Raw genomic sequence first — 20,425 nt, forward strand, 5'->3', positions numbered from 1 at the left:
AGTGATTCCTCACACTAATTTAAAACAAAACATTACATAACTATATATCTGAAACGGCTTAATTTTAAAGATAAAGGGTATCAAAATTAAAAAATTCGTTTTTTCCAAAAATTCTAAAAACTTGATATTATTTTAAGTATTTTTTATGTTTTATTGAAATAATTCGATTGGTTTTTGAAATGTTTGAAAAAAACAAATTTTCCCTATCAATTTTGACACCCTACATCTTTAAAATTAAGCCGTTTTGGACATTATCATATGAAGCTTTCGTCTTGATTCAATGTAAGGAATCATCCCTCAAAACTTTTTAGAATAATTAATTATCAGCTTGTAACAATAAAAAATAAATTATTACAAATAGATATTGAATATATACAACATGGACAAATATTTTTAAAGATACATTGTGTAATGATAATGAGATGTTTTTATCTTGAAGGAATAATAAATGCTTTTATAAAAACGCGTCTGAGCAACAGTATGCTTAAGCATTTTTTATTACACAATTCTGATGATCGGCTATCAAACTTTGCAGCCGAGATCCATGTACTTCTCCATCTCTATGTACTTTTCCAAGGCATTCAAGGCACATATCAATAGCAATCGATTGAATTTCTCATCTTTCAAGTGGTTTAGAATTTCGACGGAAGAAACTTATACCAGGTGCTGGAAGCCACTTCTAGCTACTTTCGAGGTGAAAAGTCACGTTTGAAACGATATTTTAGAGTGCCATCTAATAATGGAAAAGACGTCATATTAAAAGCCGGGTAAATGCATATTTGATCATGCGATACCATAGCAATGTATTTTCATATTACGCGCCATAAATATCTTTGCAAAATTTGTAACTCTGATGTTACATATTTAGCACTGTATCGTAATATAAATAGTGTACAAACGTAAATTGTATCTTTAGTGAGATTTGTATCATTCGACGTAAATAAACATATTGCATATTTATCAATATAAAATAATTATCTAATAATTAATGATATTTTAAAATATATTACTTTTTTAGAGAAATTTAATTGTAAGAATTAAATTAGTTAGTGATTAATTAATTATTTTGAGTATTAAAAACATTATTGTTAATACTCAAAAAACTAATAAAAATCACTAATCAATTTACTATTTACAATATTACATTTTTTAATTTACATAACTTTAAAATTGTAAAAAGTATAACTTGATGTGTAACTTTCATGTCAGTAACAAAATATTTCTTTAAGTAATAAGAAACATTTTAATTAAATTATAATATTTTACATTTGATTATTTCGTATAAATTTAGCCTAAGCAGTAAAGCCACACAAAAACCTGTCACTTTAATTTATACAGTTACACACACACACACACACACACACACACACACACACACACACACACACACACACACACACACACACACACACATACATATTAATACATTATAATAATAAATTAAGAGAATTATAATATATTTAACCCATTAATATACTATAACTCCCCCTCTTCCCCGAACATTCATATTAACAGTTTCTGTGTAATTGCGAACTGACGACACGTAGCCGGAAATGAAGAGAGAGAATGGATCATTAATAACTTAATTTCTAATATGAATAACAATGCGAACACGAAACAATGAACTCGGCGTAAATGGTCGGATAGAACAGCCTTTTCTCAGTGAGATCGACGCGTGGTAGGTAGAGTGCCGCTATCCTACTATGCAATACTTAGCTACGAATTTAGAAAACATCAAAGTCAATGCAAGAATTTATTTTCAGATCGAGTAATACAAGCTGTAAATAGTACATTCGTCCCGTGATGTTGGAAGTTAATCGTGATCGTTCGCTTAAAGAACAAATTAATAAGACAAAAAGCGAGTCGGCAGCCTTATTTCACCCTGCGCGCGTTCACAGTCAGGGATCACGGCAACCCGTACATAAAAAGTTGCAAACTGCAACAGCCTGTGACATACAATAGCGTGCAAACAGAGAGGAACGTACGCAGAGATCAGGAATAAACTCCACTGCAGCGGGCGCATTGCGCAAAACTCCCTGGCTAGCCCACTCTCACCTTCTGACGGTTGCCGACAAGGGAAGGGGTACGCTGCCTCTTCTACGTACCTACCTACGTTGTACCCTCACCCCTGCACCCTTTCTTCCTTTTACTAACGCGTTTTTCCCATATACGATCCACTTCCTCCCCGCTCTCCGTCGACTGCCGTTCGCCCATTCGGATATAACCCGCGACCGCTCTCTATCTCTCACTGTCACACCTTTCATCCACCCTCTCACTTCTCACTTCTATTTCATTCCCTTTTCCTCGCTAGCCGACTTGTCCTTTTTTCGCGCTCTTCATACCTAATTGGGCATTTTGTGCTGCACCGTCCGAGATATTATCGCAGTAATAGCTGCACGAAGCGACGGGCTACGGGACTCGCACAATGGTGCATTTCGGCGGGTACCACTTTGCCCCGTCAGCTCGCACTCGGTGTTTTTTCGTTACCGTTCTCTTTGTGCGATGGAGATCAGATCGCTCGTTCATTCGTTTACTCTCCGACGCGTACGCGTTGCCGGTAATCTTGAGTATTCTGTTCACGAAGTCGTTCATTTTTCTCGGAAAATTTCTTTTGTATTCACGTGCGAGAAATATTGATATTTTTTTTTCAACAATGCTGTTCCAGGAATTAATTAAATGAGTTTAATTAATTTTATAGTGTCACAAATCAATTAAAAATCATAAATGTTTCTGATGTCAAATATAAGATATTGATAAAACAGAACTTCCTTTTCTGATCTCTTGATAATTATAACAATGTCATCGGTCATATTTTAAAAGTGATTGATAATTAAGTTTTGAGTTTAGAACGATTTTCATGCTATATTTAAATGTACTTTACAACTTAGAACTTCAAACCTGATACTAAAGATTTAAATATTCCATAAATTGTCGTGTCCTTTTAGGTCGACAATATTTTCACGCGGTTTACAGAGCATTTACGCATTCATTCCATTAATATAAATTGTGAAGGTTCCCTCGAGAAAACCTCACTTAGAGGAACTGTATAAAAGGAAGTTCACCATTAAGAAACTAAAGGATTTGCCCTCAGAATACTCTTCACATATTCTTTATGTTTATGAATATGCTAGCTCCGCTTTTTGTGTCAAAGTTTCTCATGTGCAAAACTTATATTACAAGTTATTAAAAAAAAATTACTCTTCCCCTATAAAATAATTTAACAGAAATGCGTATGAATTGAAAATATTTTTGTATACTTTTAAGTAACTCTACATTAAATAAATAATAATATTTGAAATTTGGATATATATAAAGTGAATGATAAAATACATTAAACGGCATTCTTTTAAAAGAAAAATGTAATAATTAAAAAAAGTGTAACTGTTCTTTAATTTTTTGTAAGATTTTTAGTCATTGTTGCTTTTTAGTTTTGTAATGTACATATATTTCTAATCTCGGCAAAATAGTATCTCGAACAAAGGTGACTACTACAATACGTAGCAAAGATCACCGTTTTCAGGTAATTTCTCCACTATCTTTGGCATGCAATATATGATCGTCTATGCAGAGGCTCTCGGTGTGTAAGCATTCGTTAGCATAAAGGAACCACGGCCAGTACCTGACCCGTATCGCGACATTATCAGCTCTCTGGCATAGTCGTTAGCGTGGTAACGGTAATTGAACTGCTACTGAGAGAAGCCAGTGGCTCTCACATTCTCACAGTCGTTGCTGATTTCCTTAGAATAGTAATCCTCTGTTCGACTCCGTCTTGCACCCTGTATAAAATCGTCATTACTACCAGAAGACATTCTGAGTGATATGCGACTGCATTAAGCTTAATCGAAGAACTAATCCAGACCTGCACAATCATCACTTGGTACGGTGATTACGTTTAAACGCTGAGGATAATCCGTGTTCTAACTGACGTGTTCGTTTGCATAGGACATACGGTATGTTTCGGTAATATCGCATGACCGCTATAATTAAAACGGCGATCGTGCCATTAAACGTAGCGATAACTCGCGTTACGTCTACCACATTATTTGATGAAATCAGTTCCGATCATCATTAATGAAATAATAGGAATGAAATATTATCCTTTTTATTATTTACATTATTAGACGAAAGATGATCAGAATTAGAATTATCTACTGATTTACTGATTATTATTCGTACCTCTTTAAATATAAATAATAAATATTATGTTTTTATTAAGAACTTTAATTTAATTAAAAATATAATTAATTTTTAAATATAATTAATTTATATAAAAATAGTATAATACAAAGACATGAAACTTTTTATTAGACTGACGTTTTAATTAAGACAGGTATATTAAAATCCTTTATTAAGCTTATCCGTCTAAACGACCAAGTCAAGGGTCGTCTTTCATTGAATTACGTTAAACAGTTCTACGTGGTGAACAGCTGATACCACGTAAAATAAATAATGAAAATGTAAACATAACATAAAACGTCATTTCGCACAGACTGCACGAATTCATTGCACGGCGTTTGCCAGGTAAATATTGACTACGCAGGCACAGAACTGGAATGTTCACTGCGCGGTCGTAGCCAGCTTATGCTCATATTTCAGTTTCAAATGATTCATTTACAAATTTCCCCGTAATTTATACTTTCAATCCTATATTACGCCGCTTGCTGTTTTATATAAAACATAATATTTCAACATTACTCATTTCACTCACAAAATTTAAAATAAATAGGAACTGCTTTATGACGCGATATAAATTTCCTATGCCGAATTATATATTCGCAAAAATATAGAATAATCCATTCAAGCGTTGTCTAAAGTAGCATTAATTAAATTTCACAATGCTGGTCTACTAATTACAGAAAAAATTGTAAAAAATATCATCTATTGCAGCCGCACGACTTGTTATTTTTGTGATAAATGTTATGCGTTTGTTCGAAAAAACTCAAATTCATAAAATTGTGTTTCTCATATATTGAACACTTTTAACTGAATCGAACATTACAATTGTGATTTATTTGAATTATAAAACAGCAGAAGAACAATATCATTTTTATTAGTTTTTACAATATTAATTATGAAATGTTTATACTTTAAACAAGCCCTTTCTAAATTTTGATTTATCAGGTATTTGATAAATTATAACTTCTACTTTCCACTGATTTTCTTTCTTTATGAATTTCAAACTCTAATGTCCATCAAAATAAGAGTGACAACATAATCATTTATAACGATACTCCATTGGTAATGTTATCGTAAGTAGTTCGGACGATCACATTTTGCCGTAGGATACAAACGTGTCCGTCAGGTAGATAGAGCGGACACTACACGTGCTTAATGGGAGAGAGCTTGCGAATAGCTGGAGGAAACTTCGCGAAATATCACTCGGCTGGCCCCTAAACCAACCGACGCAATGGCCGGTATTCCTGTTGGAAGCGGAATAATATCAGCTGTAGGGGTAGCGTAGCAATTTCATTACCGTAACCACTGGGTACCCAGGCATTCGTGTGCAACCGACAATGCCCAGCGCGTTTATGAAAGGGACAGCCTATACGCGAGATTACACGACTGCTCAAGTATAGCTAGCCGCGCGGTTGCTAATTCACCCGAAAGCTGGGACTCAGTTGTGGAACGTACGGGCGAGCGAACCGTATCGAAGCAAGTGCAGAACTCCTGGCTGAAACCCCATGTCAGGGATACGTTTACGTTCTTCGTACATGGAGCATGAAGCTACTTCTCTGCGAAGAAACGTTATTGAGCGGATCAGCAAGGCGCTTTTGACCACGGCCACCTTTTTGTTCCTATTCTATATGCTGTGTTTATCGCGCGAAAGGTACAAAAGAAAAGGTACAAAAGTTGTTAAATTGCTAAATATCCCCATGTAATGGAACTTATTTATGAAATGGATATTCGTTTATATAAAATAATAAATTTTCGCATAATGAATGTTTAAAAGTTACAATATCAAAGCTTACTTTTCAAGCAATCTCTAAAATCAACATTTTTTTTAGAAAATCTAAAATATTTATTAAAATCTAAAATATTTATTAGTTTGTAAACTCTATTTGTGCAAATAAAGTACAAATATGAGAATAAAAAAAACAATCACTTGATGTTATTGTGAAGATTTCGAATACACAATAATAAGGAAAAGTAAAAATAGTAAATATTAATGGCTTATAAATAATGAATAGCAAATATCGTATGGACCATTTACCATAAAAAGAAGATAAATGTGAAAGCTGAGGCAGGAGGTACAGCGAATAGAAAAGCTGTAATGAAAGAAAAGTGTACAGCTTTAATTAGGTTCGCTTGGACCGAGAATAAGCCCTGGGTTGACAAACTACCTTCATCCACCGACGTCTTTCTGCGTCTTTGTTCCGTTAACTCAAGGCAGCGTTGTTTCCTGAAGAAGTATGGAGGGAGGGCATAGCGTCCCCATCATCTGCTAATAAGACCCCAGCTCTCTTATTTATCCGGACCTTTTCTAGGACGGAAAGGTAGTAAATTGTCGGTTCCTCTGTTTCGTATCCTCGCGCCCATGAGCAAAACCAGAACCCAGACAAAAGTACGATTTCCACAGACAGGTACACTGACATACACTGACATTGTCAACTAGCGGCAAAAATCGTAGTGCCTTAGGCTTCTTGAAACGAATCATATTTTACACGCATGTATATTTGACAATATTCAAAATTATAACTTAGCCTTCTGACAATATGAAATTTTTACCTTTCATTCGCAAATTAAATTAAATTAAATTAAATTAAATTAAACTTGACTCTCTCTTTGTGAACTTCAGTACAGATTTTTGTATTGTTCCGAACTGGAAAATCTGAACGATTCCTACACATTTGTAAAAGCTTCAACGAGTTTTTATTATTATGGAAATTGAATTGATATCTTTTTTTTTTAATTTAAATTTATCTACCAAAATTTATAAAAAAATCGCCTTTGCCTTTACATTCCAACATTACTGATGGAAAATTAATAATTTATGTTAGATCTGATTCATTGAAGAGACGAATTTATAATTAGTAATAATTTTTTTTATAAATATATAAATAATAGGTACTAATTTTTTTTCTAAATAAAAAAAACAAATCTTGTTATGTAATACTTTTTTTCTTTTAGGAAAAAATAAAAAAAAAAGTTATTTCTTCGTTGTTATTTATTTTCATCAACCGCAATCGATGCGACGTTTTCATTAATCAAACTGTTACTTTGCAACGAAAGTAATTCTAACTACGACCTCAGCAAAGTTGGTTACATAACCAGAGAACGAGGCGACGTTTAACTCTCACACTACAACGTCTCGTGGATATCCCGGATAAACCTAAATTTACTACCTACGGATGATAGGCGAGGGTTGTTAGGAGAAACATATGCGGCGCAATGCCGTCACGTCAAACGTTACCGAACAAGTATATGCCAGAGTTCACAGGTGCACACGTGACCGTGTATACATATATATAAAATACGAAACACATATATATGCACACGCACACGCACGCACACACACACACACACACACACACACACACACACACACACACACGAAGCGGCGATGAAGCAACTTCCGTAGAAACTTCGTACTCGGATAATTGTTATTATCGCGTTACCGGGTTAATTAGAAGCATCAAATGTAAAGGCAGACGAAGTAAATCTTACGAATATCCATGCACGATCTTTACTGTCGTCCCACACGTACACCACTGTCGTATGTCCACACATATTGTATGTTTACATATAAGTACGACTACATTTTTTGAAACTGTCATTAAAATCGTGCCGCACGAACCAGAAAACTTTGAATCGCACGAGATTGCAACTTCATCAAGACAAACGTTTCGCATAAAGCTAGCTACTTTTTAGTGGATGAAGAGCGGCAAGGGTAACGCTTGGAAAAGACGTAGGTCAGGAAGAGAGAGTTGCGACGAAAAGCTCACAAAAGAAAGCAGAAAAAACTTCGACGCTTCAAATGTTGAACATCGCTGAGTCTAAAGGACCTCCGGCGTTTAATAATATTTATAATGAAAGGAACCCGCCGACGTTTTAAGAGAAAATGAATTCCCGGTTACGTACGTACTTATGGAACGCGATTCTTTTTCTTCAATGATCTCTATCTTTTCTTCCTTTCTTCCGTTATAATGATCCTAAAACACAGTGAAGGACTTGACGTTGTTTATCTTGCAAGATCGATTATCAAACGGAATCTCGATATCTATTATTTTAATACGGACGACGGGGAATACAGAAGGTTGTCGTAAATGTAGAGTATTACGCGATGAATTTTAAGTACGAATTTGCCGTGTAATAAAAACAAAATGATCTTGAGAGAAATGGCTGTAGCACTGTGCAACGTCTGTATAAAAAATACGAGCACCCTTATGATAATTACACGTCAGTACTTCCGCAAATTATATAAACATCCTGATCTTAAACACCTGCTTTCAAAAGTGATCATCAAAGAGAGAGGTTTCGTGTCAACATATTAAAAACTTTTATATCAAAAGCGTTGAAATACTTGTAGAATCTATCCAAGAAATATATTGGTTGATTAGATTGTAAACTTGTTAAACATGAAAATGTTTATTACAATATTTATATTGAAAATTTTCTCGCGTTTGTAATTATTCGAAAAAGCTTAATATAATAAATTCATAACTGTTTAGATTCTATCCTACTTGTTTATTTATAACTTTTACATTTCAATAGCTCTAATAATTAATTTTATTTTTTTAAAGGAAAAATTGACAAACTAAGAAAATATTGAATAGACTCAACTATTCCCTACTTATTCTCCTTTCCGTTTGCTATTTTCTTCCTTCCCTGACTTCCGACTTAGAAGACCCCAGGCGTCTGTGGAAAATATTTCATGTTCAGTTAATTAGCGTAAGACAAACACACCAGAGTTTTTGTTCAGACGTAGTAAAAAGTGATCTTTCTTTTTCCGTTGCTGCTTTATTCTTCTTCACTGTCACAGTAAGGTAAATAATAGCGGCAAGACATGTTTTACTTTTTCATGGATCAGGTCTTAACATAGAAGGAAACATAGGAGGAAGTATCGCTTTCGCCACAGTCAATGATTATAAACGGAGATTTTTTTCTCAATAATGTGCAAACAATTAATCTCTTAATAATGTGCAAACATTTTAATAATATGCAATAAAGAGTTACATAAAAGAATATAGTGAGAATACTGTTATTAAAAATTGTATTATATGAATAATTTACTAAACTTATATAAATTTGCGAAAAGATAATACACATTTGCATAAAGTTGGTTATTAAGCAACATTTATCTTTCGTTTAGCACAATCACACAAGTGTCAAGATATTCCAGTACGTTGATTAATCTGCTGGTTAAAGTCGTTTGTAACATATACGTGGACGATCGTTAGAAAATGGATCGTCATCTATCTTCTCCATTACATAGTGTTGATGCGACCGAGCGAAAGCTAAGCGGAAGACCAGATACAAACGAATCAAGAACGTTCTGAGCGATGCAAGCTCCGTTTAGCGATGCGATCTTGGCTGCAACTAGGTCGAAATGTCTAATGTTTCATCTCGACGTTGCGCACGGCTGGAAATTACCGCGCCGCTCGAAGATGTGATCGCAGCCAAGAGGTATCCGCGTGCTCCATTATCATGCAGATACGTACGCGCAACAATTCGAGATGGTATACCTATAAGGACCACTCTCACGGCAAGCATTCCGCGAGAGAGCATAAATCGGATGGGAGGGCGCGTAGAGGAAGAACGCATTGCTTGTGAGTTTCCATGAATAAGTTGATAGAGTTCTATCGGACGTGGTACGCGGTTACGAATTAGTAAATCAGCGTATGCGCGATTCGACCGATACTATAGTTAGTAAAGCAAATGTAAAGCTGAATCGCAGACCACACGGCCACAGCAGACCACAGTAGCATAATAACCGAGAGTAATGCGTGAATTATTGACTGCTTCCTATCTTGCTACCATTTACTATCTCTCTCTCTCTCTCTCTCTCTCTCTCTCTCTCTCTCTCTCTCTCTCTCTCTCTCTCTCTCTCTCTCTTTCTCTCTATAGATATGATGTGCACACCTTCGAAACTGGGCACACGTATGCGTGCGCGTGTTGGGAGTCCACCTTTGTCTGCTGTGTATTAAATGGTTTCGTACACGTAGATTAGCCGCTGTCTACCCCACGAACAGGGTTGTACGTCACGTGATGGTATATATATATATATATATATGTATTTGTGTGTTTGTATGTGTTTGCATTAGTGTGTATGTCTATGTACATGCGAGAACAAGCACCCACGAGAGAAGGGGAGAGCGACAGAGACACGGAAACTCTCGCACGCACGAGAACTAAGTTGTCCCAACTACTTGCTGGATGGATCGCTATATCATCTTGGTCGTAATGGCGCATCTATGCGTGTATGTCTTTACTTATGCGTGCACAGAAATCCAATAATTCTCGTTGAAATTTTCTTACAAAATACACAAGGCGTCTAGTTACGAGAGTTCTAGTTATATTGTTCCTTCAACTGTAAATGAAACTTATATAATGAACGCAAATCAATATCTTAACATATACAGAATATGCTATATAAAAAGGAAAAGAATTAAAATTATTGCAATAAAAGAAATAATCTCTTTTGTTTACTGATATAACATTAAATTAATTTCTCGAAATTAATTTTTAGTTTTTACTTGTTAATTATTCTTAAACATTTCTCTTGTTTGCAGAGTAAATTGCATGTGTTGATCTTTTCTTTCGGTACATATTGATAGTTGTTTTATGTAAATAAACATACATATTATATATATATATATATATATATATGTGCATATATATTTACGCACAGCGTGCTATCAGGCGTAATATGATAAGAAAAAGAATACATTTGTAGTATATCAGTACTTTAGAAAATATGCAAAATTATTGTAACTGTATAATATCTCACGCAAAGTTACAATTACATAATATCTCGGTTTCTCTTTACCATGTGGACACGAACTTACTTTCAAGAGAAAACTGCGAGTATATGAAGCACGAAAAATTCAACACGCAGGTGAACTTATTACTTCCTAGTCGGATCTAGACTTCTTCTTTTTAATTGCTATAATATGTAATGCAGTAAAAAAGACTGTATTACATTTTAGTAACTACGAGACAAGAATTATCAGATTTTTAGTAATAATAAAAGTTATACCACACTAAATATATTTTGTAAAATATACTTCTTACTATTTATGTATTTGACGTGGATTTCAAATTTAACTATACACTATTGTTGTGAAATCTGCTGAAAGGAGTAAGCATAAAATTTAACATCCAATGTTTCCATACAATTTATTTCTACTTGCTTTTATAGTAATATCTAAGTAAATTTGAAAAGCATTTTTGGATCTAATTTATGACAAATTACTCATCTCGTGATATGCAAAAAAGAAGGATTCAGGTTATCGTTCATAAATTTTCGTATATGTTCCAATATGGATAACCACGTGGACAAGCTGTCCCGTTAATCTTAAGGCTGACAGATGTGTGTACGCGCAATAGACGTATGAACTTCCTGCGTCTACTACAAGGCAAGTTGTAACCGATGTCGTCTATCAGCCCGATGGAGGAGTCATCGATCAAACGTAAGCGAGCGTGGTAACGACGGCGAAACTCGGGGAGACAATATCCCGACTCGAAGAGACTGACTTGTTAAGCTACTATAACCATAGAACATATCGCGCAATACAACCATTAGACATCTGGGAATGTCATCATCTATAATCAATATTACAGATGCTTGCATAATGATGAATGCTGTAATCGCTAATATTTTTGGCAATTAGTAAGATCGTTGAATGATCTAATCAATGCTTCATGTGTTTCAATTTATAAATAATATATTAATCGAAATATATTTACAAGTTATTCCTCTTTTCATCTTATTTTCTGAAAAAATTTGTGTTTCTTTAGGTTAAGTCAAGATTTTTTACAGTATTTTTGAAAGGTTGATAGCATACAAAAATATACTTTTAGTATATTTTTCGGAATTATACGAATATAATAATCGACTAAAAAAGAATTGCACAAATTTATGAAAACGTAGATAAACATGTACCATGAATAGGTAGAATTTTATTATTTTTACATTTATTTCCATCTCTTCATAAAAAAAATTATGATGAGATTGCTTCACCTAGATTTTTAGTCTCTGATGCAAAAATATCCATACATATTACTGCATTTTTATTTTGCTCAACATATACCTACATATTTTACCATAGAAAACGTTTTTTTTTATGAATGACTGTCAGATGCCGTACGTAAAACGCGTTATTTTTATGTCGAGCATAAAATACAAAATTTTCTTCTCAGAATTCATGAATTTTAAACTAGTCTTTAACATAATATATCCAAAAACTGTTGACAATCATTACTTCAGTGTTTGTTAAATACTGATTAACACCGAAAAGATTATAATTTTTGACATAGTATTTTATATAATGTTTACAAATTAAAAATCATATCAAAATCATGGGAAATAAATTAAAAACGTAATAGCAATTAAGTATAAAACATTATTTTCAACTCGGAATAGACGTAAATAATTATTTCTGATGCTAAAAAAATAATATAAATAGTATAAAATATTATACATCAATTTTTATAATGATTAAATAAACTTTTAATGTTATGTAATTGTATTTCTGCATTGCGAATATATTGGGTAAATTTCGCTATCATTTTACCGCCTATTATACGGCTAGTCACTTGTTATGTATATTGAGTTCAGATAAGCGCGCTTTCCAAAGTAGTTAATCTCAATCATTGCACGTGCAAGGTATCTATTCTGCAGTAACGTATTCGATAGTATCTCACTCGTAATTAGACGGTAGCAATTATATTAGCCGTTAAAGGGTCGAAGAAGAAACGATATTTGTCCATTCTTGCAAAACATCCTCTTCGTTGATCACGGTAGTCGGTAGAGCGGCACTTTGATATACTGTTTCCGACGGTAGATGGTAGACAAGACGGCGGCGGTTAGATGGATAGAAAGACGTAGTACACAGAGGTTACCACGTGCCCTTTGGAGAAGGCCCGGTGTGGGGCCTTAGGATATAGAGTAGAGAGAGAAAGAGAGAAAGAGAGAGAGAGAGAGAGAGAGAGAGAGAGAGAGAAAGACAAGAGAGTCAAGCTCTTAATTAGCTGCAATTACTGCAACATAGCGATGTCGAGCGAATCGCCTGAGGCTCATCCTCCGTCCTTCTATCTTCTATCTGCGTGTAAGCTCAGCCCTCTCGTCTCTCGCTTCTAGCTCCCTCCATCACGGAACTCTACGTTTCCCCATCGGTTCTCGCTTCGTTTTAAAGCATCATCTACGATCTCTCTTCCGTGAAAGAGCCAATTTATGATGGAATTTAAACTAATGTGCGGAAAATAAAAATCGCTCAGGTCACATCGTTGCAGTGTTTCTACCATGTTATCTGCAATCAATTTAGTTTAACTCTGACGTAACCCTACGAATATCGAAAAACATAAAAGATATGAAGAGAGAGAAAGAGAGAGGAGGGAGGGAGAGGGAAAGGGAAAGGAGTTGTAATCTTAAAAATATATGACAAAAGACGGATAATTGCAATGATGTATCTGCCGACTTTGCGCTATTTTATCGGGGTCTTCGTTATTCTAAGATAATGAGAAATCTTGTCTAGTGCAACGTAACATGCTTTAAGTTGATCCTCGTGGGTGTAGTAATAAGGAAGATAATAATATAATCTTTATTGAGATGTCTTATATAATATTTCGTTGTTTTATTTAATAATATTTACCTATACGTTAGCATTTTTTATAACAGTATTATACAATTTCTTTCTTTGTGTAAGAATATTCCTATAATATTGTTCATTTACTTACTTATTTTGAATTTATTTTAAAATAAATAAACAAAAATAAAAAGTAACTTATAAACTTGAAACAGATAATGATATTTTCTACAATTTATAATGCGTTAAAAGATTCTCTTTTGATAAATAAAAAGTATACAATTCGAAATATGACAAAGTCATCCTGCGGAAAGGATTAATGAAAAGTGACGTCATTGTTGTAATAAAGCAAGTAACAGCAAAATCTGTATTGCAGTAAATATCAGTTGATGCAGATTCCTTTTTGGCAATGTCTGATGCCAATAGTTCATAGATTCCCCTATGTTCAGTATCGCGTCACCGTGTGTTTCACATGTCACTTTGTCCTCTACGCCTTGCAGTCGGCAAATACTGCAATTGCGGCCACAAACGGAATTATTTATAAGCTTGAACATGAGCCAAGGTTGTCTGCAAGCCACCAAGATTTCACTTCTCATGGCATTCTCTGATATCGATGCTGAAAGCGCAAAATTATGTAATCTTCTTCAATATTCAAATTCGATTCTATTTTAATTATAATTATTTTTGTATAGATAATTAATTTTTTACAAACTTGCAAAGAATGATTAGTTTTGTGTCTTCTGCTATCAGCAGTATAAAATTATCTGCCATAAAAGATTAATTATTATTTGCAAGTTTTTAAATATGTTATAAAACAATTATAGAAAGTAAAATACATTATTTTTGGTTAGCTAGTATAAAAATCTGTAAAAAAGTAAATATAAGTAAAAAGACAACAGAAGTAGTTTATATTAGATATTTAAAGAATTTGAACATAAATAATAGCGTATCTAAAAGAAGTTTTTTCTAAATCTAACAAATTAAGTAAGTGTATTAATAGCTTACAGAAACTATAATTTGATATTAAAATTGTGGAGACTAAACATTGACTTTCCATTTAATCACATGATAATATGCTTTATGATTTTGCTTGTTTCTATTTATTATGAAATTACATGAATAAAGCGCATCGCTTTTGCGCCAAATTACAGAACGGTTAACTCTGTAATTAGCGACAATACCAGAGATTAAATATAGGATGATATCAATGTGCGCGATGTTTTAAAGCTTCGTTATATGAAGCATTTCGAAACTTTTCATTAATACCACAAATGTCATTTTAGACCATGCATGAAAACATAAAATTACCTCTTGCGTATATCAATTGATTCGAACGGCTACGTCGCAAATACAAAATGTAAACGCCAATAAACTGCAATTTCGAAGTTTAATGAATACCGTCTAATTATCAACTAGCAAAAATAACAACTTCCTCAATTAATTGCAAAAATATTTTTTTACGTAAATGTTAGACTGCGTTTACTTATATCCATGTGCGCGCGCGTGCGTGTGTGTGTGTGTGTGTGTGTGTGTGTGTACACAAATATTTATATGTACATAAATTGATAATTAATAATTGCCGACAGATTTTGATAGGATACATTTATACGATTATATAACATGGATCCATATTACAAATTCATATCTTTTGTATTTTTGTAATTTTTTTCCAGATTTTAATATCTCAATCTCAGCATCAGACAAATGAAATTATCTCATTTTTACATAAGAACCATAAGAACTCGTAAATTTCCATTCCTTCGTAATTTCCAACTTCAATCAAGAAGCGGTCAATAAGATAAACGTAACTCCTGTCCTTGCCCTGCATCAATGTTACCGAAAACGGCGGGGGAATCCTTTCGGTATTTGGACCAAGCTTAGCATCGCAATCACCCTAGTTCGATCTGCTACCAGCGAGTGGCGCCACTTAATGGATCAGTAGATACGGGCCGCATTGGGTCAGACACATTGCACTATTCTATTTCGAACGCAATAGAGATATTGAGCATTGATATAGCTTTACTAAGGAGATCGAAATTGTTCTGAAATTATCGGGGAAATTTGAAGAGCAAAATAAATTCTATTATTTTAATATCATTATTTCTTTATTTATTTTTGTTTGTTTTCCTACTTTCAAAAATACAAAAATACAAATAACATTCTTATAGATAACTTTATTCATGAATAGATTGTGTAATGTGACAATTATTATGTATAATAATAACAAATTATACGCACACTAATTTTATTATTTTAATGTAAATGCATTTATAGCAATTAAAGTGCACTTTTTATTAATTAATTGATAATATTGAAATAATTACGAGGTGAAACATTAAAATGTTTATATGTTTATATCAAAATAATTATTTTAATAAAAACTTCATAGCTTAATAGATATTTAATTTTTAAAAATGATATTTTATAATGTTATATAACATTTGCAATATTATATAAGATTTTATAAATATATTAAAGTAACAATTATTTTTATATACATGTACGTTATAGTTTTAAATGTTTATTTACACGCAAAATATAATCTTGATTCATTTTTTCTAGTGGCAAAAAATATTAAAATATTTTCTTAAATTTATCAATTAAAAAATAAAAAACGTTATTAGTTAATTTATTTTTCAATATCTCAATATTTGAAATATTTTTAATATATATTTTCATCATGTTCACTAAATATTTAAATGACATTAATTGCAAAGCATTCCAGTATATTTCAGCTAATTTATATTTTCAAAAACGTGTATATTATGTTTATGTATATATATATATACATATATAATATATATAACATATATAGTATATATATAATAATCTATGTTTATTTATAACAGTCTCTCTTGTAAAAAAATGAATTAATTATAAAATTACACATAACGCTTCAAATCATGCAAAATATTTGTTGCAAAGAATGCATAAAGATTGACAATGCATACAATGTAATATAGTTAAATATGACAGATATTTAGAAATGTCCGTATTACTTTTGCAATTCTTGTCATTTTTGCAATATGTGTCAAGTTATAAGAATGATATTACTAAAACAGATCTTTTAGACTCATATATATATATATATATATACACACACACACACACACACGCGCGCGCACACACTTACATATGCATATATTTATATATATAAAACTCTTTATATATACGTTAAGAAAGATTTATTTATTTTATTGAGAAGTTATACTAACAAAATAAGCAAGCCGAATTAAATCCTTTCAATATTAAATTTTTAAATGATTATATATGAAACTTCAATGGATTTATTTAATTTTTCCGCGTACATATAGATAGATTGATGCAACATTATTCGTTTATCTGTATCTGTGCGTTTTGCTATTGTTATTATTAATAAAACAAAAACGTTTGTAATAAAATGAAATTATGAGAGAAAAAAGATTAATTTACGTATCCCATCAATCAATAATATTAAAGTTTTCTTTTTTTGTAAAAATATTATAAATAAAGGTCATTTTTATTTAAAATTATTATTCATTTAGAAAAGTTATCGCAAAATAAAATATATTGTATTAATAATAATATTGAGAAAAAGAATGTCGATAAAGATAAACAAAAAAAATCTAGACTTATATCCTAAAATAATGATATTTAAAATTTTTGAACATTGATATTTTTAATAATTTTGTTTAATATCATCAATATACAATATTAGAAAAGAAAATTATAAATCTGTTTAGTAGACTTAAAAAAGGAAATTACTGTCGTTGAAGTTAAAAGTTGATAGACATTTGCTTAAAAGAAATTATTTATAAAAAAAAATACTCTCGAGTAAGACCCGGAGATTGATTGACATTTAATCTAGACGAGGGCATCGTACATTGAAAAGCCAGTAAAAAATTAAATTGGAAAAAAATCGCCGATGTCGCTAATAATTCGCGACGCATCATCATATAGTACTGCATTGGCTCCCGCATCAAACAACCCTTTCAGCGTGACGGCGAACGAGCGACTGTTGGCTCGCGTCTTAGCTCGTGTGATTCCGCGGACGCTCGGGAACGCCGGCGCCTCTGGGCGTCGCGACGGCGGGCGTCCAGGGCTGGCAGGCTGGCAGGCAGGCAAAGGCAGGCGTCCCTTTGCGCTCACCCCGCCAGACGAGTTCCGACTCTACGCTCGGCCGGACGTGACGTAACGCGCGCAGCGTGGAGAGCGTAGAGAACGACGTCGCCGTCGTTGCAACCACCTACGTTGCTGCCGCCGCCACCGTAGTTAAATTCCCTCGTGCACGATCGTCATCGGCATCGTCAGATTTTGGACAAATCTATCCGTTTGTCGTGTTCTACATAAATTTTCGTCGGTGACGTTTATTCACGGAGTTCTGCACGCGTATCTAACAACACGACGCGCGCCGCTACACTTCGCACGCACAGACGCCACCGCATGCAGTAACCGCGTGCACCAAGCACGCTTCAACATTTTTTGTGAATGAATCGCAGTGCACGGACGACGTGGGAAAATTAGAAGGAAATTGTTGGAACGAGAGGAAAGAACACACCGAAGACGCGTGAATGAAGAAACAGAAAGATCGTCGAACTTGATTGAAGTGATCGTTTTGAGAGAATTGTGCGCTTCGATGTTCGCGAAGAAACTACCGAGTTACTGAATTCGAAACCGTAAAGTTTCTGCACTTTTTGTAGATTTCGCAAACATAGTTTCGCAAAAGCGGCAGTGTTTGTTTGCTATTCTCTCGTCTGGAAGTCGAGTGAAAAAGTTCGACGAACAGTTTCGAGCGAACGAGGCAGCGGCAAATGTTGACCGCTACTAAAATTCGAGATCCACGCTGGTGTGACAACGTGAAGTAATGACGCGGGAAAGAGTCGCGACGATCTACATGACGACGCGATAGATCGTGAAGCGAAACATGCGATGAGCCACACCGTTTTTTATCGTGGACGAACGACTACATATCGAACGTCTTGCAGTGCGGATTCGCAATTAATACCAATCGAGTGATGCCATATTCGTGGGACACTAACACCAGTGCTCGATCCATCTCTTAATTACGACCGTATTCGTTACTTTCCTTCGATCGATCATTAACAAAATTCCGCGGCACACTCGCGATCCATTTGTACTTCGCATGAATCGCACACGCGTCGTCTATCATCTTTCCTCAATCCGATCACGTTACAGATCATAGGATATTGATAGAGATCGCGATCGTATACCACGTTCAGTGTCATCGTCATTTCGAGGATTCGTTTCGGTCACGTAACGAAACTACATTTTTCAACTTTCACCACGGCGAGACAAATTCGACGTTGTAAAGATGCTGACCATGTCGACCCTGATGATGCCTACAACAATGACCACCATGACGAATCCGGGTCCGATACCTGCACACAGCGTGCCGCAAAAGATGGAACCACCTAAGTTGACTGCAGCTACGCTCACCCATACACCAACACCGGCCAATAAATCAGGTGCCACTTATAAATTTATTTTACACTGACATGCGTGTGCTGTTCTAAAAAAAATTTATATTCGGCTCCATTATTTATAGAAAGATGCATACCGTTTAATTCAAGGCAACGCGTGAACGTCGTGTTTACGCTATGCAATTAAATCATCTAATTTTAATCACTTTGAGATCAATCATTTTTATATTACATATAATATTAAACATTTAAATACAACGTTAAAATTTAATTTTTGAGAGAAAAATTCATGATAATAATTTAGATTTAGATATAATAAAAAGATAGGAAGATTACTTAGAATAGATAAAATTCAATTTTTCTAATTGTAAATTATATAAATTGTTATTAAATGTCATTATAATTTTTACTATGTAAACATTGGAAAAATGTTTATTAAAATGTCAATAAAGCGTTATATAATGCGTATTTTTTTAAACATATATAATTATATATAATTACAACAGAAAATTTTTATAGCGAAATAATTAAATTCAAATATGTTATACAAAGATATTTTTCCAAAGTTAATAAATATATATATAATGTTTAATTTAACGTATATTCTTGCTTATTGTAAAGTGAATGATTTGCTTAGTACAAATTGAACGATTCTTTGATACATATAACGTGTTGTATTTTTCTACAAAGTTGCGATCATAACGCATTCCAATTTTGATATCCATCAAAGAAGTGCTAACTTCTCTCTGAAGGGAAAGGAGATAAAAACGGTAGGAGCAAGACCTACTCGATTACTTGTCTCCTGCATTGAAATTCAAATGCGCATTGCAATTTATCAGTTAACGATCTGAACTATTTTACAACAACTTCATGATTGATTTCAATAAAAAAATAAATCCTCTTGTGCGCGGTACGGGAGCTGGCTCTCGTTAATTTGCACGGCTCTCGAGGTAGCAGACGTTGCGACAACATCTGCCGGTAATAACCGCGTCACGAGCATTCAAGTCCCGCGATTATCCACCGATTAAAAATGCATAATTGCTATTAAACCAGGCGCGTAGAAATCCAAGGATGGCCTTGGCGCCGCTCCAGAGCGGCGTAAACGCTACTCAAATGGCGTTCAAGTCAGAATTTTTCTTCGTTAAATCTAGGTAGGCGAGCTGCGCGAACAGAAACGATTGGCTCCGTCCGGGCACCTCGTAAGCCGGATAACATCTCTCGCTTAGCCCTTCGACGCGGAAAGTCGCGATAATGTATCGA

General features: G+C 33.9%; 1 protein-coding gene across 3 annotated transcripts in view; it reads left to right on the plus strand.

The window, feature by feature from the left end:
* The window catches only part of LOC105154894 (nucleolysin TIAR), a 433,573-nt gene that overhangs the window by 245,889 nt on the left and 167,259 nt on the right, over positions 1 to 20,425 (plus strand). The window contains exon 1 of one of the 3 annotated variants that reach the window (XM_011070685.2): positions 17,848 to 19,210. The exons of the other annotated variants lie outside the window; for them this stretch is intronic. Coding sequence (XP_011068987.1) covers positions 19,057 to 19,210 — 154 coding nt within the window. The 5' untranslated portion in view covers positions 17,848 to 19,056. Of the gene's footprint in view, positions 1 to 17,847; positions 19,211 to 20,425 lie in introns of those variants that run through there. 3 annotated transcript variants of the gene reach the window in all.

Source organism: Acromyrmex echinatior, chromosome 1, assembly GCF_024713525.1.
Source record: "Acromyrmex echinatior isolate Ae372 chromosome 1, ASM2471352v2, whole genome shotgun sequence".
NCBI lineage: Eukaryota > Metazoa > Arthropoda > Insecta > Hymenoptera > Formicidae > Acromyrmex > Acromyrmex echinatior.